Source organism: Planococcus citri, chromosome 2 (assembly GCF_950023065.1).
Source record: "Planococcus citri chromosome 2, ihPlaCitr1.1, whole genome shotgun sequence".
Lineage (NCBI taxonomy): Eukaryota > Metazoa > Arthropoda > Insecta > Hemiptera > Pseudococcidae > Planococcus > Planococcus citri.
The window spans coordinates 78,587,093-78,610,891 of NC_088678.1; the positions used below are offsets into that span (position 1 = coordinate 78,587,093).

Below are 23,799 nucleotides of genomic sequence, written 5' to 3' on the forward strand. Positions count from 1 at the left end.
TTGTGGTCGAGAACTTGAAAAAAATTCCGTGGAGTTCCTATTGGTCAGGATTTGGGATACTTCGAACTTTTCATTGGATGACATTGCTCAACTTCCAATTTTCGCAATAACATTTTACTCAAATTTTGAGATAGGTACTTTACCATTTATATAAACCATGTTTCAAACTATTGTTGTCAAGTTCACCTCAATTTTATCAATATTTCATCATTTTTCAACAACATTCGGTCATTTTCATGCCTTCAGTCTCAAAAAATTGTACCAATTTTTGATGAATTTTCAATTTTTATATAATTTTAATAAATTTTAACGTTGTTTCAACTTTCAAGTATGGAATTGCTACTAAATTTTATTACATTTTACTGCGGTTTCATCACTTTTTGGTAATTTTTAAAAATCTAACCTCAATCTAAAAATATTTCATGAAGATTTCGCTAAATTTGAATCTTTAGCGGCATTGACCCTTCTATAACAATCAAGAAACTCCGCAAAGAATCTTATTTATTCAAATCTTCGGTATGTCAAGAAGCAGCAATTTGAAGAAAAATCTTATGTGGCGATGCGAAAATTGTAATAGCTAAACATGAACTGTTCAATAAATCAAAATGCACAATTTATAGTACTGACCTTCAGCTTCAAGATCTTGATATTCAGAAACTCTCTGAATTCCACAAAGATAACAACATCGTATCTATCAGACAAATCGAAAAAAATATCAATGGCAAATCAACATCCACCAACATTTATGAACTTGAATTCAATTTGTCCAGACCACCAACCAACGTAAAACTAAGATACTTGAATATTCCAGTTCGTCTGTCAATCCCAAAACCATTACAATGCTATCGCTGTTTCAAATTTGGTCACGTAGCTAAATTCTGCAAATTGAAGAACCAAAACACGAATCTAAATGTGAAAAACCTTCTCGATGCATATCATCCCAGCTGGTCTAAATTATGCAGATTCTTCAAAGATCAAAACGAGATTCCTCGAATTAAAAAAGAAAAATCCTGCAGCTACAATGAAGTAAAATTGTCTTATCTTAACTCTCAAAGATACACCAATGCGTTAGCAAAACTGATCACGTCATCTATGTCTGCAACTACTCCATCTGCATTTACAAAATCAATGTCTAAAGCTCTCTCAAATACCTCAGATCATTCGAACAATCTTTTAAAACTTCTAATAAACATATCAGAGCATCTGGAGAGGCTCGAATCTCTCTATTTGAAACAAAACGAACCAAGACAACAAATCCAGCCAGTTGTTAGTGATCAACATCTTGTACTTCCTTCTGATAACATTTCTTCAAGACGCTTATCCACCTTTTCATCTGCATCATCTACGAACCAATATGACAACCTGGATATCCTAGAAACTGACTGGAAAGAACATGAAAAAAACTACCACCCTTATGAAGTTTTATATGAAATCAAATTTGATTACTTCAGATCAATTATGAAAACTTCTAATGGAAAAAAAGATCTTCTTTCTCTAATACCTTGTGACTGTTTAAATTGTAATGGTAAAAGACAGTACTTCTCGTTATAGATGTCCTTAGACTCACTCTGCCACCTGCTCTAAGGTCCTTACAATCGACCAGACCATACCATATAGGTCACAAATACCACAAGGTAGGATCTACCTATCTCCCAAATACCAATACTTCGTGAATTAACAAATACAACGCATAAATGGCATAAAGCGATTTATTCCAATATTCATTAATGCACAAGACAATTGTACGTTATTACTATACAATCTAAATACCATTCGTTGCCGAAAGATTCTGCTAAAAGGCAAAGCGTTTTCCCTAAAGCCAGCGTAAAAGCTCATCTACTCGTTTGTAAGAAGATAAAAGGTAAACTGAGAGGCGGCTTGCTACGGCAATCTCGGCCGTTGTCTCCACTGAACTAGCACACCAGATGGCGTTTAAAGCTCTTTAATGGCGTTGTGCCAGTTTCAGTGTTGCCACCAGCCTGGGCATCTATTTACCATTGTAGAGTGGTAACAAGGAGCCCCAAGTACCCTCTACAAAATAATATATTTTTAAAAAAATAAAAAAGAACAATTATCAATAATTTTATTGATTTCAATGTTTTTTTCTTCTTTTTGGTAGGGTTTTCAAGTCAGTTTAAACATGTTTTCACAACATTTAATGCAACTTTTAAACTTCCAAATTTTTGATCATTTATGTGACCCCGCCTGACAAAATTGACCATTTCGACAAAATTCCAAAAAATGTTTTTTTTTTCAAAAATCTGATCTTTCAACCCATAAGATTCATTTTAAACGTCATTATTTTGGGCATTTTTTTTTTTGTCGAAATGGTCGATTTTGTCAGGCAGGGTCACATATGATCGATTTTGGTATTTTTTTTTTTTTGTTGGTATTTTTCTATTATTTTGAAGGATATGCGACAAATTTAGCTCAAATTTTATAATTACTTATAAGTTTCAAGAATTTCAGAGCTTTTTAACTATTTTTGTCGTTAACTTATTATGAAAGTATCTTTATGAATGATTGCTTTAGGCCAAATTTCATAAGTTTTCAATAATGATTCACGATTTTCATGCATGCTGTTTCATTTTTATACCATTGAACAAATTTTACAATTTTTGTAAAAATTTTGCAAAATTTTGCCAAATTTTGCTAAGATTTCACCATTTTTTTGTGATTTCTAATTATTTTAACGTTATTTAAGCGTTTTGAGATCACTTCACCAGGTTCTGACGACGTTCCATGTGATTTTTTTTCAAATTTAGATGAAATATCATCTGTTTTTGGTGATTTGTAATGATTCTAATGATATTTCAGAATTTTTAATTCAATGTTAATAAGTTGTTTACCACATTAACACAAATTTTGGAGTTTTTTTTTCAAATTCTACGATAATTTCATTATTTTTAGTGGGTTAAAATGATGTCAATGCTTTTATAGCAGTTCTTGTGACATTTCAAAAAATAATGTTTTATGCAATTCTCACTGAATATTTCCAAATTTTACTGAAATTTCATCATTATTCGTGATTCAAATTGTACGTGTTTAACAATTATTCATCAAAATATTTAGTACTCCCTTCCCCCCTCCTCTCCCCTCCCCTCCCCTCCCCTCCCCGCCAATAAAGAAGCACGAAATGTGCATAGTAACAATACAATTTTTCGTTTTTCTCACGACAATTTCGAAAAGTCGCTATGGCAAATCGAAATATCGAAATATCAACTTCAGCACCTAAAAATTTGGGAATAGGCAATATCCAATGGTGCAAGAATCATTGAAATCGGCGAATGTCACCTGGGTCCTCAGGCACTTCTCTTGTAAGCTGTCTAGTGAGAATAAGAGATTTTCTTGAAACTAAAATCGATTTTTGAGCCCTCAATAAACAAATGATGGTTCCAAAAAGGGGTCGAAAATTTTTCCTGCAATCCTTCAAAATGCCTTTATAACTTTAGCTCGAACCCCTCCCCAATATCACAAGAAAAAGAAAGTCAAAAACGACCTACCCGACACCGAACACCATATTAATGTACCCAATTACCCATATCCACACTTACAAATCCAATCCGCAACGAAATAACACGATCGACAGCTAAAAAAAAAAGTCGTTAAATAAACCACACTTATAGCTCAGGTCGCAACATACTCCACCTAGGCAATTCAAATCCGTTCTCGTTCGCAATTTTACCACGTACAAAGATAACACGTCTACCTCAGCCACTTGAAAAATCATTACGAACAGTTCTCGAAACAATGACAAATACATTTCACTGGATTTGCGTTCTTCGCAACGCGGCAATAAATGAATAATAATTCGCTAAAATAAAAAAAAAATTAAAAACCCACCAACTGAGAAATTAATCATCCGTAGCGATAGCATTCGCATTTCCTTACGAAAAGACTTTGAAAAATGCATAAAAATTCTAATTTACGATCGACGTTCGATGATGAGGTATTTTTGCCCAATTTACTATATTTGTGCCCTACGACGACTAGCTTACGGGTTACGCGTTACTTATTCAAAAATTTGACCACAACCTTGAATAGTGTTTTTGCAAATACTCGTATAACTATAGTGATAATAGAAAGAAAAAAAAATCATTTCGCTGTAGTAACACTATAATGCATTGTGTATTTAGATAGGTACTTTGGAAATCGCGTAATTTCCCCGTTTTTATTTTCGTAGTATTTCAACAATAGAATGGAATAGAATAGAATAAGATGAAATAAAAATCTTAATATTTCAATCCATCTTAAGCACTATGTTATTGGCCCTTGGCCCCACCCTGGCTTCGATTTACGATCGTGAAATAAACTCCAACGCAGTATTCCTCTTCTTATTCAACTAGTGACAGGTTTGTTGATCTTATATGATCGGAAATCTCGAATCTCGACGTCGTTGACATCACCAGGTTCTGGATCTGGATCTGGACCAAAATAACGAACTCCAGATGCACCAGTTGGGCACTGCATCGACACATCAGCGATGGGTGTTGTTGCACTTAATCGTCGTCTGCCAAAATGTAGTCGATCGACAATGAGCACCGAATAGATGACGATGGCGAGACGCAAAGCGAACGCGGATTACGATAACAAATAACTCGCTATCTCTTCCGATGATATTCGCAAAGCGCCGCCGAATTGATCGGGCGCAGTTGGCGGCCACCGCGCGCCGCTCCTCGGCTCACTGTTCACATCGCCGATGAAGAAGAATTGAATTACGAGCACGAGTACAGTTCGGTGTTGGTAGCTGGCGCACGTTCGGTGAGGGTTTTTTTTTCTCGGGCTTTCGCGGTCTTCGGATTGTGAGACCTTTTCACGCGCCTTTCGTCGGCTGGCTGGCCATTTTCGAAATGTCGACCGATTACGAAACCGCCTTCTCCAAGCTTAACGTATCGTATACCGTATCCGAAGTATTGGTTTCGGCCGTCACCATAGTCGGTAATAGCTTAGTTTTGGTGGCGTTCAAACGCGAACGAAAGCTCCGCAGGAGGACTAATTACTATATTATTTCCTTGGCTGTGGCTGATCTGCTGGTTGGCTTGATTGGTATACCTTGCGCTATACTGGCCAGCGTCGGATTACCGAGACAGTTCCACGCGTGTTTGTTTTCCGTCTCGTTGTTGATCGTCTTGTGCACCATATCGATATTCTCGCTGGTTGCTGTGTCGGTAGATCGATATTGGGCTATATTGTATCCCATGTCGTACTCCAGGAATGTGACGTCGAAATTCGCTTTGGGTAAGTTGCGATCGTAAATTCAATCTTATCTGCTTTCCACAATCATTCTGGCAAAATCACTGATTCGTAATCAAATTCTTTGTACATTGAATAAAATAGTTCAAAAAAGGCTCATTTGCATTCAGTCTCATGCCATCCAATAGCTGCACAATAAAAAATCAAAAACGTGGTACAAAATTCACAAGTTATCGTCACACTTTCCCCTCCTCCTCACGCCCATCAATTCGGTACAATTTGAAAACGTACATAAACGCGTAAAGGTCCGTTGTTGGAACGAAATCGTCGATTCATTTCCGTGATTTTTTGATAAAAATACTTATCAAGGTTCCCTACTGATAAAAACCATTTACCCCGAAGCCTCCGAATACTCATTAATGATAATTTTTATAAAAATTTTCCTATAATCTAATTACTCATTTTTTCTTAAACCAAGGTCAAGGAAGCGAAAGGAGTTACCGATACGTTGACGTATAAAATAATGTAGGTGGCCAGGTACAGGTGATAGTGCTTCATATAAATTCGTATTACAGAATTGAGAATATATTGAGAGTAGGTGAAAAAAACATCGAAATGCTCTTGAAATTTACCTAAAAATGATAAGCACTGTGGCGTGAAAGGTTCGTGTGACGTGAAGAGGTAAAATGTAGTAGGTATAGTAGGTAGTTAGGTAGGTAGATAGGCAAGTACACTTTCTGTGAACTAAAATTAAACTTTGATGTTTGATATTAATTAGAAATGACAAATACAATTGATCGTAATTACTGAAATACAACTTTTCCGTGACAAAAAATCAATAATAATATGATAAGGAAATACGAGTATATCTGGAAAACAAGGTGTTACCAGTGCTTGAAAAAATGAAGAGGACTTTGGCATGGGTGACGTGACGTAATAATCGAAACTTCCAAAGTGTTGTAAATTCATTAATTATTATGATGAGAAAACTCGCTAGAATTGATATCAACGTTGTCGCAGGTATTAAATCGTGCTTTTAAAATGACCACAGTGCTTCGGAAGAAAGTAATTCATTTGTGCACGTTCTTTTATTCGGATTTATAGGGATACGAATCAATCAGACTCAACAAAGTACAGTAACACTCGATGAGGTGAAATTTCATAAGCATGGCGTCAAAATTGTCAACAGTTTTCGGGGGGAGGGGGGAGTCGTTGAGCAAGCAGGGCAAAACTTCTAGTGGGATTTTTTTACTGTTTTTTTTTGTTGGGGGGGGGGGAGTTCAATATTTTTTCACGTCAACATAGTCAACAATAATTATTGCTTCAGTCAAATATTTCAATTTTAAAACAGAACCAATTTTTTCAATCTCAAAATGTTCACAACAGAACATAAAATTTCAAACTTTTTTGGTAAATTGAAAATTTTTTCAGAAAAAGCAAGGCTTTTTGATATTTTTGGTCAACAATTGAAACTCCTTGACATTTTCAATAAAATGGCAAAATTATGGGATTTTTGCAAAAAAAAAAAAAAAAAAATAGGAATTTTGGGCAACATTGGAAAAAAAGCAAGGCTTTTTGCTCAAATTTTGCAAAAGAAAAACGATTTTGGAAAAAATTAATTTTTTGGTTTTTTTTTAGCAAAAAAGTCAGATTTACGCAGATTATGGACATTTCTTTTGTAAAAGTAAGATTTTTGACAATTTTTTTTGAAAAAAAAAGGACTTTTAGTAAAATATGGCCACAGAGCAAAATTTTTAGCAACCTCCACGAAACTGAATTCTTTATGAGAAATTTCGGCTAAAATGGTGCGTTTCCGAAAAAATTTGGATAGAAATCAAAATTTCTGACATTTTGTCAAAAAGAACAGGATTTTTTGAAAAAAAAAAATAAATTTTGAACAAAATTTGACAAAAGAGCGAAATTTATGACAATTTTTAAAAAACTCAATTCCTGGCTCTTCTCATTGAAAAACGATAAATTCTGATAAAAAAATAAGGTTTCTAAACAATTTTCGTAAGAAAACAGGATTTTCGACAAAAACGAAAAAACGAGATTTTTGGGCAATTTTGGCAAACGAAATCAAATTTAAGGCACTTACATCGGATTTTTTGGCATTTTTGACAAATTTTAAGCACTAACATCGAATTTCTTGGCATTTTTGACAAAAAGCAGGGTTCTTGTCATTTGCAAAATTTTGGCCAAAAAAGCCAAACTTTTTCGGAGAATACAAGATTTTTGACTTTCTTGCCAAAAATAGCGTAATTCTTTGAGCATATTCATCAAAAGGGCAAGTTTTTTTGGGAAGCAATTTTCTGGGAAAAAACAGAAGTTGTTCAGCAAAAGAAGCTAAACATTTGGGAAAAACCTGAATTTTCTGGAATTTTTGAACAATTTGAGGACATTGGGGAAAATCTGCCAAAAAAAACTGAATCGGGAAGTTTTAAAGGACAATAAACCAAGGTTTTGCTATATTCAACGAAAAGTAAACTTTTTTAGCAATTATTGACGAAAAATGGAGTTTTTTGTACATTTTTGGCAAAAAAAAAAACAACAAAAAACAATTTTGGGGAAAAACAGCATTTTTATAGGCAAATTTTCTGAAAAAAGCAGATTTCAGATAACTTTATATGAACTGGATTTTATGCATTCTTGGCAATTACATATTGACTAAAAAAATAATATGTTCGGACAGTTTTTTTTTTTTTTTTTTGTTTTTTTAAAAAAACATCAATTTTAGAAGAAAAAGGAGGAGGATTTTTGGGTTTTGTTGAAGAAATAAACAACCCTTTTAACGTGAGATTTTAGAAAATTTTATGTGAATCTATTTTATGGGCATTTTTAGCAAAACGAAATTTTTTGACCGAGAATTTTGGGTAAATTTGACGAAATAAATCTGGCGATGGAAATCATTCAAGTCTGGTTTTAAAAAGGGACATTTTCAGGAAATTGACTGAGAAAAAAATTAAATCAAATAGACCAAATCATCAAGAAACCATTCAGATGGATAATTAGATACCATGACATCAACTCCTCCTCCTCCTCTCACAACTCGCATAATAGAGTTACAAGATTCGATCTTACAACATTTGCCACGCTCTTTTGATGACATTTTATCCAGCTTTTAATTTTCTGAAAAAAATGGTTGGTAGCCAAAAAAAAAAACACGTTACACTTTTAAAAAGTAAGCGATACCTAAAGTTATAAATGAATCATCGAAGTAGCAAGAAAAATATGGCGAAACTATTCAGATAAGTATAAATTACCAACTACACCAACAATGAACTAACAATACAAGTTTTCCAACGATTTCCAGGTACTGATTTTTTTTTTCAAAAGATGAGAAGAGCTCTACAAAAAAATATTGATAAAAAAAGATGCAAGTACAAAAATGATGCTTCGAACTCTGCAGTTGAACGATGAATTATCTTTAACACGATCGAAATACGTTTTTATCATTATAGTCATTAGAGTTTTCAACAAAAATATTTCTTTCATATGTTTTATCTCTATTATTATTATTTTTATTTTGGTCGGCGTTCATTTCTAGTAAACAAAGTAAACCAGAAAATATAATAATTATGTATAAATTATCATTCGATAAATCCCGTTGAACATCCAACTTGGATGAGATAACATTTTTTTTAAAAAATTGTGGATGAAACGTACATAAGTGTTGATGAGAATTGTTTTCAAGATATCCTTCCTCTCTCGTCCTCCTCCCCCTTTCTTCCGTTTCATTAGTCACTAATACGACATATGTTTAAAATATTATAACAATATCTCAATTCAACAAAATTAAGTACTATTAATCAAATTCGAATAATTTGAACTCGTACACTATCTAATCTCTAATAATTTCAACGACCAATTCACTCACCATCGACAGCGACAGCGACACCAACACTCGTGCTAATATCAAACATTCGATAATTTTCTCATTTTCACATTTCAATACCACATAGGCAATTTCAAACTACCTAATATTGCTCAATCTTCAATACATACTCGTATACGACGATTCGCCCTTATGTGATTTTCCAAATTTTGCAACATATGCCATCCTTTTCGTGAAATTGAAAATTTTTAATCTTTTAATGCCAATTCGCTAAGTGATAAGTACGCGATAACTCGCCATGTATTTCTTTGAAAAGGATGAGTATCAACAAAGTTAGATAATAAATATCACGTGCAGCGTATGTATAGGCTTCCGTACATACGGTATACCCATAGTAAGGTTAAATATATTCGCGTGAAAGATACAAATCCGCAATACGCGAAGGCGAACCCATCGCATATGCTGTACACATTGGATTATACTCGTTAAGGTCAATGTGGGAAGGTAATTGTAAACAGGGGGTAATTTGTGAACGAGGTATTAAGCTTATTTAAAAAAGTTGTTCAACCGCGTGAAATTGATCTTTTATTAGTCTTTTGAACTTCCAAGCCTTCAATTAGTATTCTATTCCTTTAATGTAAAGAGCATTTTATAAGTCGATACCCAATTTTTTTATTAAATTAGCTTCTATAGGTACAAGAGGAGATTTTGTTATTTTGAAAAAATTCGTATTAGGTACTATAAGATGCAAAAAAAATAAACAAATTTTAAAATCTGCTTAAAATTACCCACATCGACCTCATAATAATAAAACAGCGCACGATAAACGATGACAAACCGTATCATTAATTTGATTATACTATACACGCAGAGTAGGTACTATATACAACAGATAGATAGTATATGGACGCACATTATACATTATGGAATGGTGTTCAACTCAACTTAATTAATTTTCAACCAGCTTTTGCTTTTGCGCCGTATGCATTTACCTATTATAGTGACTTGTATACGTAGCTATGTGTATGGCGAGAATAGATAAAGTCGTGTGGTTGCATTCACGTTCGCCGGCGTATCGAATTAATTAATCAAAACAAGATGGAATATTTATACGTACAACTTCACCTGAAATAATTTACATTTAGGTGTTACCCTTCTGTTTTAACCCTCGCTCACGCCTTCTTCGTCCATACCACGTGGGTGACAAGTTCAAGAACGATATGATAAGCTGATATGAGGATAGGATACGAAATATTCGTACCTCATCTACCTGTTTATACCAAAACTTGCTAATTCGATGGTCATTTAAAGCCAATTTTTGTCAAAAAATTAGGCAGGATTTTTCAACACCATAAAAAATATGGTAATTTTTTGGCAAAAATAAGATTTTGGGCCACATTGACTTAAAACAGAATTTTCTTATTTATTTTTCACATCAATTTTGTCAATTCTCCATACTTTCAAAACATCCTATCCTATATGCACAAAATAAAGAAAGGTGGAAGGGGACAATTTGTCCTGAGGTTCACAAGCATGAAGCATTTATGTCGAGTATTTTTATGAATCTTGGAGGAGGTGGAGGGAGGAGGGCACGACGTTACTGTGGATCTTGTGGCTGCTCATAAATTATTCTAAAAAATTAATAATATACTCGTATATTAAATTATTCCTATTTAAATTTTTAAAAATTCATAACCTAACACAAAATGTAATTCAATTCCTTTAATTTGAAAAATGCAACCATGTTTTATTTTGATAATTTATTACAATATTTCAAAAAAGAAAAATCCCCCCCCACCTAAAAAGTCTGTGATTTTTTTCAATTTTTAATTTTGATGATTTTTGAAGAAAAAAAAAACAGAACTCACACATTTGAGGATCAATTTATCAGTTTTTGAAAACTTTTGAGCAGCGTTCTCTATTTCTCGAAGCACAATTACTCAACTTAGGTTTTCAGGATTATTGTCTCGACTTCCTAAAACAGTAACCACCTCGAAAAATGTTCTCCCCCCCCCCAAAAAAAACAAAAACCATTTCTGTTCGAATTAGTACCACATAATTATCGATTCGTGCAAAAATTTTGATTTTGAAGTTCTTTGGTTTGCAGTTAAAAATTGAAGAATTTTCCGAATTTTTCTGGTTTATCAAAATTTTGAAAACATAAACACCCTGCACAAAAATTTTGCAACCAGCTTGAAAATACGTAGGTAGGTACAATATTTCTAAAAGTTTTCCACTCGTAGAAATTTTTCAATGAAAGATTACCACATTTTTTCACAACCTTCAAAATATGTTTTCAAACAATTCCCTCCCCCCTCCTCCAATTTTTCAATTTTATTCCCCCGCAGTTATCCCATTTCAAATCGTATCAAAACGTTGTTTTTTTTTCATTTCCCCCTCCCCTTAACTAATAAAAAAAAACTTTCGTAAGATCAAAATCGTTTTTTTCTTTTTTTCAAATTTTTATTCTTTTTTAGCCAAAATTGCCAAAAATTGCCACTTTTTCATTACCTATTTATAACGCCTGCACGACCCTGAAATTCTGACAATCACTTCAAAATAAGAAAGCTCTCTGTACCTATAGAGTGACAAAAAAATTGAAGAATATTCAACACAATAAAAATCGTCAATATCTGACAATTTTTTTTTGAAAAATCGCCACTTTTTTAAAAAAAAATTAGAAGTAAATATTAAGTACATTTTAGCCCTTTTTATCCTCCAGAAAAATCAACAAAGTCTAAGAAAATTTTTAAAACTATCTTATCTCAGTCATAATCAAAATTCTGAAAAAATTAAAAAAAGACGCAATACTTAGATGGAAATTGAAGTCTTTTTTCAGAAAAAAACATTTTTGTAACGTTTTCAAAAATATATCGCGTTTTTAACTTTTTAAAAGACTTTTCCATTAGGTATATATTTTTTTTTAAATTTTGATTAAATTCTGTCTTTTTTCACTAGTTCAAGTACCAATTTTCAAAATCACCATTTTTTCACTACTTTCATTGTTCTCATGCACCTTGAATTTTCAAATCCCTCTCAAAAACCCTTCCCCCTCCCTTTTCTCGTTGTTCAGAAAAGCATTTTCAATAAAAAAAATTTCAACATTTCAGAAAAATTGTTTCAGAAGTATAGAAAATGGTTTTCAGAAAATACGTATCAGCGATGACTTTTGACGTATGCCTCTTTTTTTCACTCATGTTCACTCCTCTTTTTACAGGAAGTATAATTTCAATATTTTTAGGGATTTTTGTAGGCACCCAACGAAAGAACAGAGGTGCATGGAAGGGGATGAGGGGGGCGGTAAACGATGATGAAAAAAGCTACCATTCAAATTACAATGAAACAGCGTTTTCTTTCTTCGTTGTGAATAAATCAATTTTTAAAGTGGGATATCCAACATTCTACTTAGAGGTAAAATAGAGCTTCCAATTTTGATCAAAATTTTAACGATGTTGAAATTTTTTTCCTGTCGCCTCACATTTGGTATCTGCTCATTTCTCTCCCCTCCTCTTTTTTTTAAAGGCCATTTTAACCACAAAAAATCGATATTTTTCAAAATCTAAATGGACTACATTTTTCTACTCCTCAATGTGAATTTAATTCAACCCTAAACTTATTTTTGAAAAAAAGTGACTTACCTGGTTCTTTCCGTGGACCCTTCAATTAGACCCACCTGTGTCTTTCTTTCGACACGTCGTTTGATACGTTTTTGAGAGCGATGAATTAAAATATTCATTTATTTTTAGGATACGACCCTTTAAAGCTCTACACTGATAGATCGAAATCCAAAAAATTACCACATATTTCACCTCAGAAACCTTCAAATTCAAGAAAATCTACATGTAGCATCATATTTTTAAAGATTTTAAAATTTTCCCCCCAAAATTAATCTAGGTCTAAAGCAGAAATTAAAACAAAGAAAATTCTAAATCATTGTCCCGCAATTTTCACCTTCTAATGAAATCTCAATTTTCAAATCCAACCGACTTCTCATCGAATAAATTCATCCTATCTTATTTCGAAAGCACGCAATTTGGTCAATTTCTCCCCCCTTCGCTCCTAACTCCATTATTAAACTTTCCTCAGCACGTTTTCAACACCACCAAAGGCCACCTCATCCCATCATCATTCGCACTCTCGTACTTCATCGTACCGTACGCACTTGAAAACTTGTAGTAAACTCGTCGATTTCACGAAAAACATAAACACAATCGTCGCCAAGAGTTTCATCAGGCGGTGTGAATAACGAATACGAGTGTTTTATCGTAGATAACGTCACGATAAATTGCGACTTAATGGCTGATAATTAACAGCTGAGCCCGAAACACTTGGAATAATTTGCGAAAATATCCGCACATTAAAGCTATATGGTATGTCTAACCAAAACCATTACTGGCTTACCTATTGGCTGGATTCCATTTTCAAATTGATTTCGATATCTGCGAAGCAAAGCGAAAAAAAAACGTATTAGAAAATGGTGTAAATACACGTACCTATACCATACACTTTCTTATTTTACCCTTATTTCCTGTAATATAATTACGATATGAGAAACTCATCTAATCTAATAGGTAGGTACATGTGTATTGTGTACTGAGTAATGTACCTATATACGAAAGTATATCGTAATGTGTAAGTACGCGACGCGAATGAAAACACTCGTAAATCCTTCAATTGATGGTCCGATATGGAGTAATAAAAAACAAAAAAGATAATACAACACATAAAGGATAAACATTAAAAATGATCTGCGCGTTTCCCTTTCTTCACACACTCTCGTATATACTTTTCACTGTTTTATTTCTCTTATACGAGTACGTGTACGTAGCTATAGAAAATATACTACAAACACACACACACAGACATCTCCAGCCAAGTTAGATTAATCGAGTAAACGACACTATACACTCATAAACACTATTTTCAATTTTATCGATACATCGTCGTAAGTTTTATTACTCGTATTTTTCCAAAGAAAAAACCTCTTGCAATTAACTTCGATCTTGTCTCCGCGTGAGACTCTCAATATGCTCTAAAACCCTTTTACAATACCGAAAATTTTCAGCGATAGACAATTTCACCTAAAAGTATAAACACGAGCATTAAGTATATTGAATCCAATTCAATATCGATTATCGAATCGATATCGGTATAATAACGCTATACAACAAATCGAACTTACGAGATGTGCATGAAAATTACAGAAGTTGCGAGGGGGAACGAGTTCTCGGTAGATATTTACAGAACATAAATACACCAAATATGAACGTCGAACGTCGACGTTCATTTCCATAGATCATTCATTTCTTTGCGCCAATCTAATTATCTAAATACAAAATTGAGAGTCAGGGTGAAATGGGGGGGGGGGTTTGTTGTAAAATAGAGTACGTATATGTATGTATGTATCTTCGCGAAATGAAGTACGTACAAAAGTAAACTGTAAGATTGCGTGATTAAGTTACACAAACTTGGCACTTGAGGGACCATTTCTATCTGTACTTGTAAAATTGTGATTGAAAAGGGGAGATTAACACTGCAAAATAGCAAATTTTTTTCTGTTCCTTATACACGTAGCAATGTACTCAGTTAATGCGTTGGATTTTGGTGGATTTAGAAATGTACGACATCTTCATCAACCCTGATTGATTAAAAACCTAATAGGAAAGTTCGAGAATAAAAAGTCGTATGTATTGGGCTAGCTTTTCGATGTTTCAGTTTCGTCGAAATTGAAATCGTACAACAACGCGTTCGTTCCACACGAATAATCGCATTACGAATGAGCCAGAGAAATAGCAACGTGAAGAATACTAATCTTTTTCGGATAGAAGGACTTTAACTTTAGATGAGATTTTTTTTTAGTGGTTGAAACATTAACAACACTCGAGAACAAATTTTATCTCAGCTCAGAACCAGACTTTTAATTACTTTTTAAAAGCAGTTCAAGGTGAAGTACCAATTCGTGTACGAGGATTGGAAATATCCAGATGAAATTTCCCTTGGGTAATTGCATGCTGGAAAAAGCAATCAAACACGTCGCGAATAATGAATATTGTAAAAATTTCATAAAAAATTCCTCCACAGGGACTGAATATTGACGAACCGAACAAATTCTCAGTATTTTCCAGTCGTTCAGTTTTCTCCAGAACAGCCGAATATCAACTCGGGCAGCTAAAATTTCAGATCGTACATGATTTTCGATAAGTTCAATTGAAAGATGTTTCGTGATGAAGGCTCCAGAACGCCTGGAATTCTCGATAAATGAATTTAGAAGGACCATGCTATGTACCTGCAGTAACAAAAATTCCTTTGTTTCGACTAAATTACCGTGCAATTTCAAAAATTACCTACACTTTTTCATCATTTCTTGGGCAATTTTGAGCCTAAAATCGAGATATGAGCTTGGGTAACTGAACTTTAAATTGAGGAAAGGGGGAGGGGGAGTTCTGGTATGCTCTTCCTTGTATTTCTGAGATTCTCATTTCGAACGAAACTCAGAAAACTCAATTCACTGACCAATTCCAACTGAAAAAAGCAGGAACTTGGGCGGAACCAAAGGAGTGGGGAAGGGTGAGGAATCAGGTCAAAAAATTTGAATTTGTGGAAAAAATCTGAAAAAGAAAAAAAAATTAAAAGAAGATGACTAAATTAATAATTCTCAAATTTGATGGGAACATGGAAAAAAACCAAACTTTTCAGAAAATTTTATCCAAAAATAAGACTTTCACTTTTTTTTTCAAAGTTGAGAGGGTAGGGTTCTGGGTCAAAACTTGTCTAAAAAAAAAAACCTAGTAGAAAATTTCAAAAAAAGAACAAAAAATTGTACCATTTAATTGAAAAAATACAAAAATGAGCAAACTTTTCTAGCAATTTTAGCAACAAAGCAGGGTATCCAACAGATAATCTTTTCAAGGATGATGGGGGGCGGGGGAGTTGGGTTCACCCATTTTCAAACAAAATCAGAAAAAAAATAAGGAAATCCGATTGTATCAAACAAGTAACGAATTACACGTTTCAGACAACCAATGTTTTCGATGATTAGATTTTCCAGAGATCTCAATGTTGAGGTGTGTATCTCTGGCAATGTAAAGCAGCTCGTCTACTGCCGATCAATGATGAATAGGAAACATCAGACGTATCGATGTCCGATAGCTTTCCCTGAGGTCTAGAACCTAGATTCAGCGCGTCGTTAGCGGGTATGGATTTCTTCGAGGTGTCCGTAGTGTCTTTCCATCTAGAATGGTCTTGGCTTCAAACAGCTTCTGTGTACAAATTCGGTAAAGCTTTCTAATTCAGCCAAATAAATCTTGATTTCAACACAATTAGCGAGATCGTTGAGAATCGGAGATTTCGATCAATTTTGGTTATGTAAAAGCATCGACATTTTAGTTTAACCTAGACTGCTACTCATATGCAAAATAACACCACTGGTTTTGTCGCCAACTCTGAGTAATAAGCAAATGCAACAGCACATGCATAACTCAACTATCATCATCAATATACACACATGTACACACACATACTACATCATCAGTTGTTGACGCATGCTCTGTTGCCTTTGTTTATTACTCAGAGTTGGTGACATAACCAGTGGAGTTATTTTGCATAAGGTGCACCGGGGCAAGTCAGAACGATTTTTCGCAATTTCAACTTTGACCAGCTGTTACTCCCCTTCTAATGAACCAATATGGATCAAATTTATTATGTAGGTTCCCATAAGGGTTCTTAACCTATGGTGAAAATTTCAGCGCGATTGACGCAGTAGCTTTTGCTCAGTGGAATAAAATATAAACTGTTCTGACTTACCCCAGTTGGGGGAAGTCAGAAGGGGCTAAACTTTGCAGAGGCGTAGATCACAAACGGAGCGTCCTAGAAAAATTGAATAGACACAAAATTGTAGAGAATTTAATTCTCTTTGAGATCACTCTTATCAGATTTTCACTAGGACGCACGGTTCGTCCGCTATATGCGAAAAACTAAGAAATAGAAAGTCTGTATTTTAGAACAAATTCAAAACAAGTTCAAAACAACAACAAAATACAATGAAACTGAATCGCGAAAATTTTTATGCCGTGATGAAGTAGGGGTAGTACCCTCAAGTCACCTTTAGTGGCACTTCGCCAGATATAAACCTCTAGGCGCTAGAGCAAGTTTTCTAACTTACCCCGAATTCCAACTTCCCCCAGTGCACCTTATATCGCACCTCGGGAGTAATAAGGTCACATCTCAAAAAAGTGAAATTTTACAGGAGAGTGATTTTCTTTTTTTTTTAAACTTAATTCATTATTTTTATCAACTTATATTCAATTGTGAGGAATGAATAGCACCTCATTTTAAAGATCTGGTATCCTACTTTCATTTAGCATAAGTACACTTTGAAAAATACAATCTTAAAGAGGAAATATTTCAATGTTTGGAAAAAGTTTTGAGTTATAACTTTTCATTAAAGTTGATGTGTAGGTGAAAGGAAGCGTCCAAAATAAATTTCATGATGACAAAGTAGTAGAGAATTAAATTTCCAATCGACATAGTGTCGTTAGTTTTTTTCTAGAGTGCTTAGTTTTTGAGTTTTTCTCAAAACACTAAAATTTCATGATATGTGCAAATTCATTTTCCTGAAAAGTGATCAATTAAAAAAATTTTTTCCATTTGGTACAAACCAATAAAAAATGCACTCCTTGTGACTATTTCTAACTGACAAACATTCAAAACAATCAAAACTGTTTGTTAACACTTTGTATGTACGAAATTTGCTCAAAAAAGGAGGAGTTTTTTGAGATGTGACCTTATAACTCCAAACAACTTGCAATGTTGTTGAGATTTTGAGTTAGGCCATTTGCGTTTTTTACAAGATCTAGATAATGTACCCAACTCAAAGTGTAATTTTTGGTTGAGGGGGGTCATACAAACCCCAAAAATGCAAAAACATCAAAATCAATTTTTTTTGAGATGTGACCTTATTACTCCCGAGGTGCGATATGAGTAGCCATCTAGGTTAAACTAAAATGTTGATGTGTAAAAGTTGCCATTTAGTCAAGTCTGTATCGAGCACAGAATTGTCTTGACTTTCATCTTTGTAATTCACGTTAGCATCATTGAATAGTTCCTAAAATCAGACAGTTTTGCAATTTTGAAGGAAAGGCAGGACTTTGAAGGGAAATTTTTCAAATGTTTTAAATTGCATGGGAAGGGAGGGGATAGCTTAAAATTTATTCAAGATGAAGTTCTTGCATTTTCAAACAGATTTAAGAAAAAATAAAAAAACTCGAAATTTTAAAAGAAGGGAGGGGAGGGTTTAAAATGTAAAATTTTCAAGTTTGACTAAAAAAAATGGAGAAAAGATAGATTTGCTCGCATTTTTGAAAAAACAGCAGAACTTTTCGTAAAAAATTTGTTTGGAAGCTCAAAATGGGAAAGAGAGGGAATGGTAGGAGTCAAAATTTGTCTATTGTCAAATTAAATTGTGTCATTCCGTAGGTAATGGGTCCATTTGGTCGTTTCTATTCATCGAGATAATCGAGTTTTTAGTGAAAAAGTCGAGAGAATCGATAATCAAGGTTTTGATGGATTTCGATGTAGAACATATCCGACTATCCTGTGTTAAAGTATAGGTCGCAGGTGCGCCCCAAGCGGAGAAAAACGGAACTAAAGTTTTTCCAAGAAGGGCCCATTTGGCCGATTTTGTTTTTTCGTGGTAAATTCATTTCCGAAGACTTCCGAAAAAATACCTTCCAAATTATACAGCACCTAGTCGCCAGTGGCAACACTGTGACCATCCAGGGAAAAAGGGACCTAGTCAAGAAAAACAAAATTCCGAGAAAAACGCATTCAAAGTTATCAGCGGCATCTATGGCGTTTCAACACAATTTGATGTGTGGGCATGGGGGGATCGTTTTCGTTGTTGTTTGGCAACTTGTATACTGTTGAAAAATCTGTTTTGATCAGGTGACGTGATAGCTCTGTGACGAAGGAACTGGATTACCACGCCGGAGGTATGCAGTTTGAATCGCTCATTTGGCAATTTTTCCACATTTTTTTTTTCAATTTTAATTTTTACAAGTTGATTTTTGACAAAAATGTAATTTGAATGATTTTTGACAAAAATGTAATTTGAATGTTTTTTTTGCTTTTGAAAATGAATAATGAATTTTTACGCAAAAATTAAATTATTAAAAATGACTGATTTTTTAAAATTTTTTCAAATTCAAAAATGAGCTTCAGATCTGCCGATCTCAAAATTATCAAAAATTTCTGATGTTTTTAGATGAAGAAATCGAAAAAAAATCATCAAAGTAAAAAAAACATGTCATGAAGAAGAAAAATTGAAATTAAGTTGAAAAAATTTTTGTTTTTGAGTTTTTTGCATCAAAATTTTGTGAATGTGCTTGTACAAAATGTTCATTTGAGGTATGATTTAGCAATCTAGGAACTTCAAAAATGGTTTCAATCAATTTTTAAGTGTTTTCAGGTCCCGAATCCGAAAAAAAAGATTTTTTGAAAAAGTGATGCTAAGGTCCCTTTTTCCCCGATGGGTCAATTATTGTATTCAATCAAATAATTTCACCTTTTACAACACGAACACTTTTTTATTCACGAAAAATTAATTCGTGATTGATAATGGTCGCTACGACGACCGAAACGCGTCTCATTTTATAAAAATTTAATGTATTTGTAATTTTAATTTTTCGTGAATAAAAAAGTGTTCGTGTTGTAAAAGGTGAAATTATTTGATTATAAAATGTGCGAAAAAGGAGAAAAACACTACATTCCAATTATTGTATACCATTCAAAAACACAATTTACCTAGCTGCAGCGGTAGCCGTGTGGCACTGGTAATGGATTGCCGAGCAGGAGTTATGGGTTCAAATCTCACCTTGGGAGGAAATTTTAAAAAAAAATGTTTAAGATTTTGATTTTTACAAGTTGAATTTTGACAGAAAATGTAATTTGATAATTTTTTTTTTTGCTTTTGTGTTCAAAAGCAAAAAGTGAATTTTCATGCAAAATTTTAATTTATTAGTCATTGTTTTTCAGGCTTAAAATACTAATATTGCAGGTGGGTAGTAATATAATATTTGACATCAGAAACAATAATCTTCAATTTTAGGTATGAAGGTTTTGAGATTATATGAAATTTCAGCTTTTTTCAGAAAAAAAAACTTTAAAGGCAATTTTCTCAGAAGTTGAGCTTTTCAAATTTTTAATTATGGGTTTCTTTTGGAGTTTTTTTTGGCATTTTTTGGGCTTCTATCCAGCTCATATGATTGCTCCGGAGGTCTTCTTCACCCCGCCCCCCCCCCCCCACCCGTAACTCAATATCGACCAAATGGGCCCATTACCTGCGGAATGACACAATTGGAGAAAATTTGGAGGGAAATCAAAATTCCAGGGAAAAAAGGAAAAGAAAATACGAAAAATTGCAAACTTTGATTGGAAAAACTGGAATGAGAAGGAATTTTGACAAGAATTTTTTTTCAATGTTTCAAGTTTGGGGAGGGGGAGGGGTACTCAAATTCGTCCCAGTTGAAATTTTCTTTTTTCAATGAGAATAGAAAGAAATTTTTAAAAAAAACAAATAGGCAACTCAAATGTTGAAATTTGGAAAAAAATATACCTACATTATTAAAAAAAACAGGACTTTTTGACAGTTTTGACAAAAAAAAAACAGCACCTTCCGGAAATTTTTCTCAAAAAACAGAACAAAAAAATTATAGCAGAGCAAACGCATTAAAAAAGGCCAGTTGAATAGCCTGCATTTTTCAGAAAGGAAAGTTGGTAAAAAATTGTTTTTTCTTTCGCCAGAACAGACGTCAATGAAGCAATTAGCTGACACTGGAGGTTTCAAAATCGTTCATAATCTTTACCAATTGACTCCAGACGTCAAAAATACGTCTCTGAAAAAAATTCAAATCGAAAAGAAAACATGTAAAAAATGTTGGAACGACAATTGAGTTGCCTAATCTGGAAATTTAAGGCACACCTGATTTACTTTGGCTCCAATTTTGTGAATTTTTGGATAAGTTTACTTTCAAATTAATGTTGATCTGAATTCTGATCGTCGCTGATCTCTTGTAAAATGCCAAAAACATTTTTATTCATCAAGCCTCCTGACGAGTTCTTGATCATCACTTGGATCAAACATTTTCTAGTGTTCAGTCATTTTTTTTTCCAAATTGACCTGAAAATAACGATGAAACTCCTTCAATTCATAAATCAGACATCTAGTCACGATACGATTTATTGTTCGTCTCTTCATTTCAACACTTCGAGTACCTTCTACATCTACATAAGGTAGAATTTTGGTAAATATTTTCCGAAACACCCTGTATGTAAATCGAAAAATAACACGTATCAGAGCTAATTGCAACAATATGTACTGTAGGTACACATTTCGAATAAACAGCTCTACAAGCACACGAGCCACAAAGTCCTCAAACCTTTCACTCTCTCTTTCTCTTTCTTTCTTTCTTTTCTTCATTATTAAATTACACAACCAACAACTTGAGCAAATAGTCCTATTCGACGAAATCTTATCATTGAACTACCTATTACCACAGTGCACATATTGTACCTAGTACCTATACCATCTAGTATCTACATCGTATGACAAATACCTCTGTATTTTTATCGCTCAATTAAATAATTCTCGAGTACTTTGATTGTTTAATCGATATTGTCAGCTAGTACACTTGAATACACACCATAGAAGAGAATTAAAAATTACGTACCATGAACTTTAAAAATTTAGATTTGGGTTTGCCCAGAGTAAAAAATACAATCGTCGATCAAATCATTCCTTTCTAATTGGAGATTATTTTTTCTCATTACAGGAATCATTTGTTTATGCTGGATAAGCGGAGGACTGGTAGGATTCCTACCATTATTCGGTTGGAACGCCGGAGAAGGAGTTCCAGAATGCTCTTTTACCAAAGTAATGGATTATAATTTCTTGGTATTCTTGTATTTCGCCACCATCGTCTTCCCAGCATTACTATTGGCTGCATTTTACGCCCATATTTACAACGTTATACTAAAACAAGTAAAAATTTTCGCACTTTTCGTCTCGTTGATTCCAACTTTAGAATCGATTTTTCAACCTTGTGATTTTCTTTCAGTTACGTCAAATGGTATCGATGAACGAGACAGCCGCTTTCCACACTGGTTTCAGCGCACCTCCTTCGACAGTACGAATCCTAGCCGATGCTCGAAAAAAAGAAGTCAAAGCGACTCAAAACCTCTCCATTATCGTGCTGTTCTTCATCCTGTGCTGGATGCCTCTATACACCATCAACTGTATCCAGGCATTCTGCGAAAACTGCGATGTACCAGAGTTGGTTCTCAACCTATGTATCATCTTGAGCCACCTCAACTCGGCTGGCAACCCTCTTCTGTACGCTTATCGTCTGAGCGACTTCAGAACAGCCCTGCGTTGCCTCCTGTTCGGATTCAATTCGACGGATAATCTTTACGCTAGAACCGAACAAGGTACGAACGACTTCAGCATGCCGAAAGCCAGGCAGATGATCTCGATAAACATAAACCCGAGAAAATACCTATTCCCTAAGAACTCATTATTCAAATTCGACAACAAAGATTCCAACGCCGAGACTCGTTTCAATAGTAGAAGAGACGAGTACTCTTTGGATTCGTCCAACGACAGGTACCTAACTCTGGCTACCAATTCCACGTACGAGTATTCTCGACGATCTGCCGATACAGACAGCAATAATTACGGTTACCTGAATTCCGAGTACATCGATAGCAATTTATCTTTGAGTGGCACGCGTAAGAAGAGGATACAAACTATAATGGATAATTTGGATAACTCTTCGTACATTCTGATGGCTAATTTTGACAACGTACGAAACAGCGGTATGAGAAAACAGATTTTCGAAGCTGATCGCAGAGTTTCGCAGCCGTTACAAAGAAGGCACAGCTGGACCACATAGATTATTAGATAACTCGGGTTATTTTTGTACGTACAATGTGTACCAGGTACCTGTTATGAAAATACGAAGGCGCGATGCAGCTTTGAGAAGACGACCTTCGGGTTCGCGACTTGCGAGACCTAGAACAGGTTGCTAGATAGAGTGCGGTTATGGCGCTGGCGCGTTCAGGAATGCTCATTCATGGAAGACTCGTACCTATAGACCTACCGAGAAACGATAATGAGCGGAGTAGACTAAAATAAATAGGTATACGCAGACATGGAGGCGTAGACAACTCCCATGTGCGCGATTAAAATCACATCCGTATGGGAATTATGGTTAAATCGATGTCTGGATGTCAGAAGATGTACCTAGAATGTTTCAAAAACCAATTTCAGCCACAAAAATAAAAGAAAAAAAAACAGATCAAAATTTTACTCTTCGACTTCGATCGGTTGAAATACATTATGATCAAATACGATATTTTTGTAAACGGATTTTGATGAATTTTGTGATGTATAGAGAATGGAGATGAATTTTTGCATGAAACGAGTAGAAAAATTTTCAAATTCGATCGAATTTAAATCATACACCCATATATGAGATTATACGTGCTTGAAGTGTAAAAATGATGTGGAATTTTTTTCAAATTATAAAATTTAATACTCGTACTATGATAATTGATAAATGATAATTGATAAGCAATTGCAAGATAACATGTATGTACGTATTTGATCAAAAGTTTTTATTATTCTTTTGTTTGTTTGATAATTGTCCAATAAACTGATTTGCCATGGAATTAAAAAATGTAATACTCTGTAAAATAAACAAAGATGAGAAAAAAAT

At 34.0% G+C, this 23,799-nt stretch overlaps 1 protein-coding gene and 1 long non-coding RNA gene across 2 annotated transcripts in view; one reads left to right on the forward strand and one right to left on the reverse strand.

The window, feature by feature from the left end:
• Window positions 1–23,799, reverse strand: part of LOC135833764 (uncharacterized) — a 265,501-nt gene that overhangs the window by 168,591 nt on the left and 73,111 nt on the right. The window contains exon 3 of the long non-coding RNA XR_010556536.1: window positions 13,430–13,467. This is a non-coding gene — a long non-coding RNA (uncharacterized LOC135833764). The remainder of the gene's footprint in view (window positions 1–13,429; window positions 13,468–23,799) is intronic.
• On the forward strand, window positions 4,261–23,760 carry AdoR (Adenosine receptor). The gene is made up of 3 exons (XM_065347496.1): window positions 4,261–5,238; window positions 21,856–22,064; window positions 22,141–23,760. The coding sequence occupies exons 1-3, from the start codon at window positions 4,851–4,853 to the stop codon at window positions 22,972–22,974; spliced, it is 1,431 nt and encodes a 476-aa protein (XP_065203568.1). The 5' UTR covers window positions 4,261–4,850; the 3' UTR covers window positions 22,975–23,760.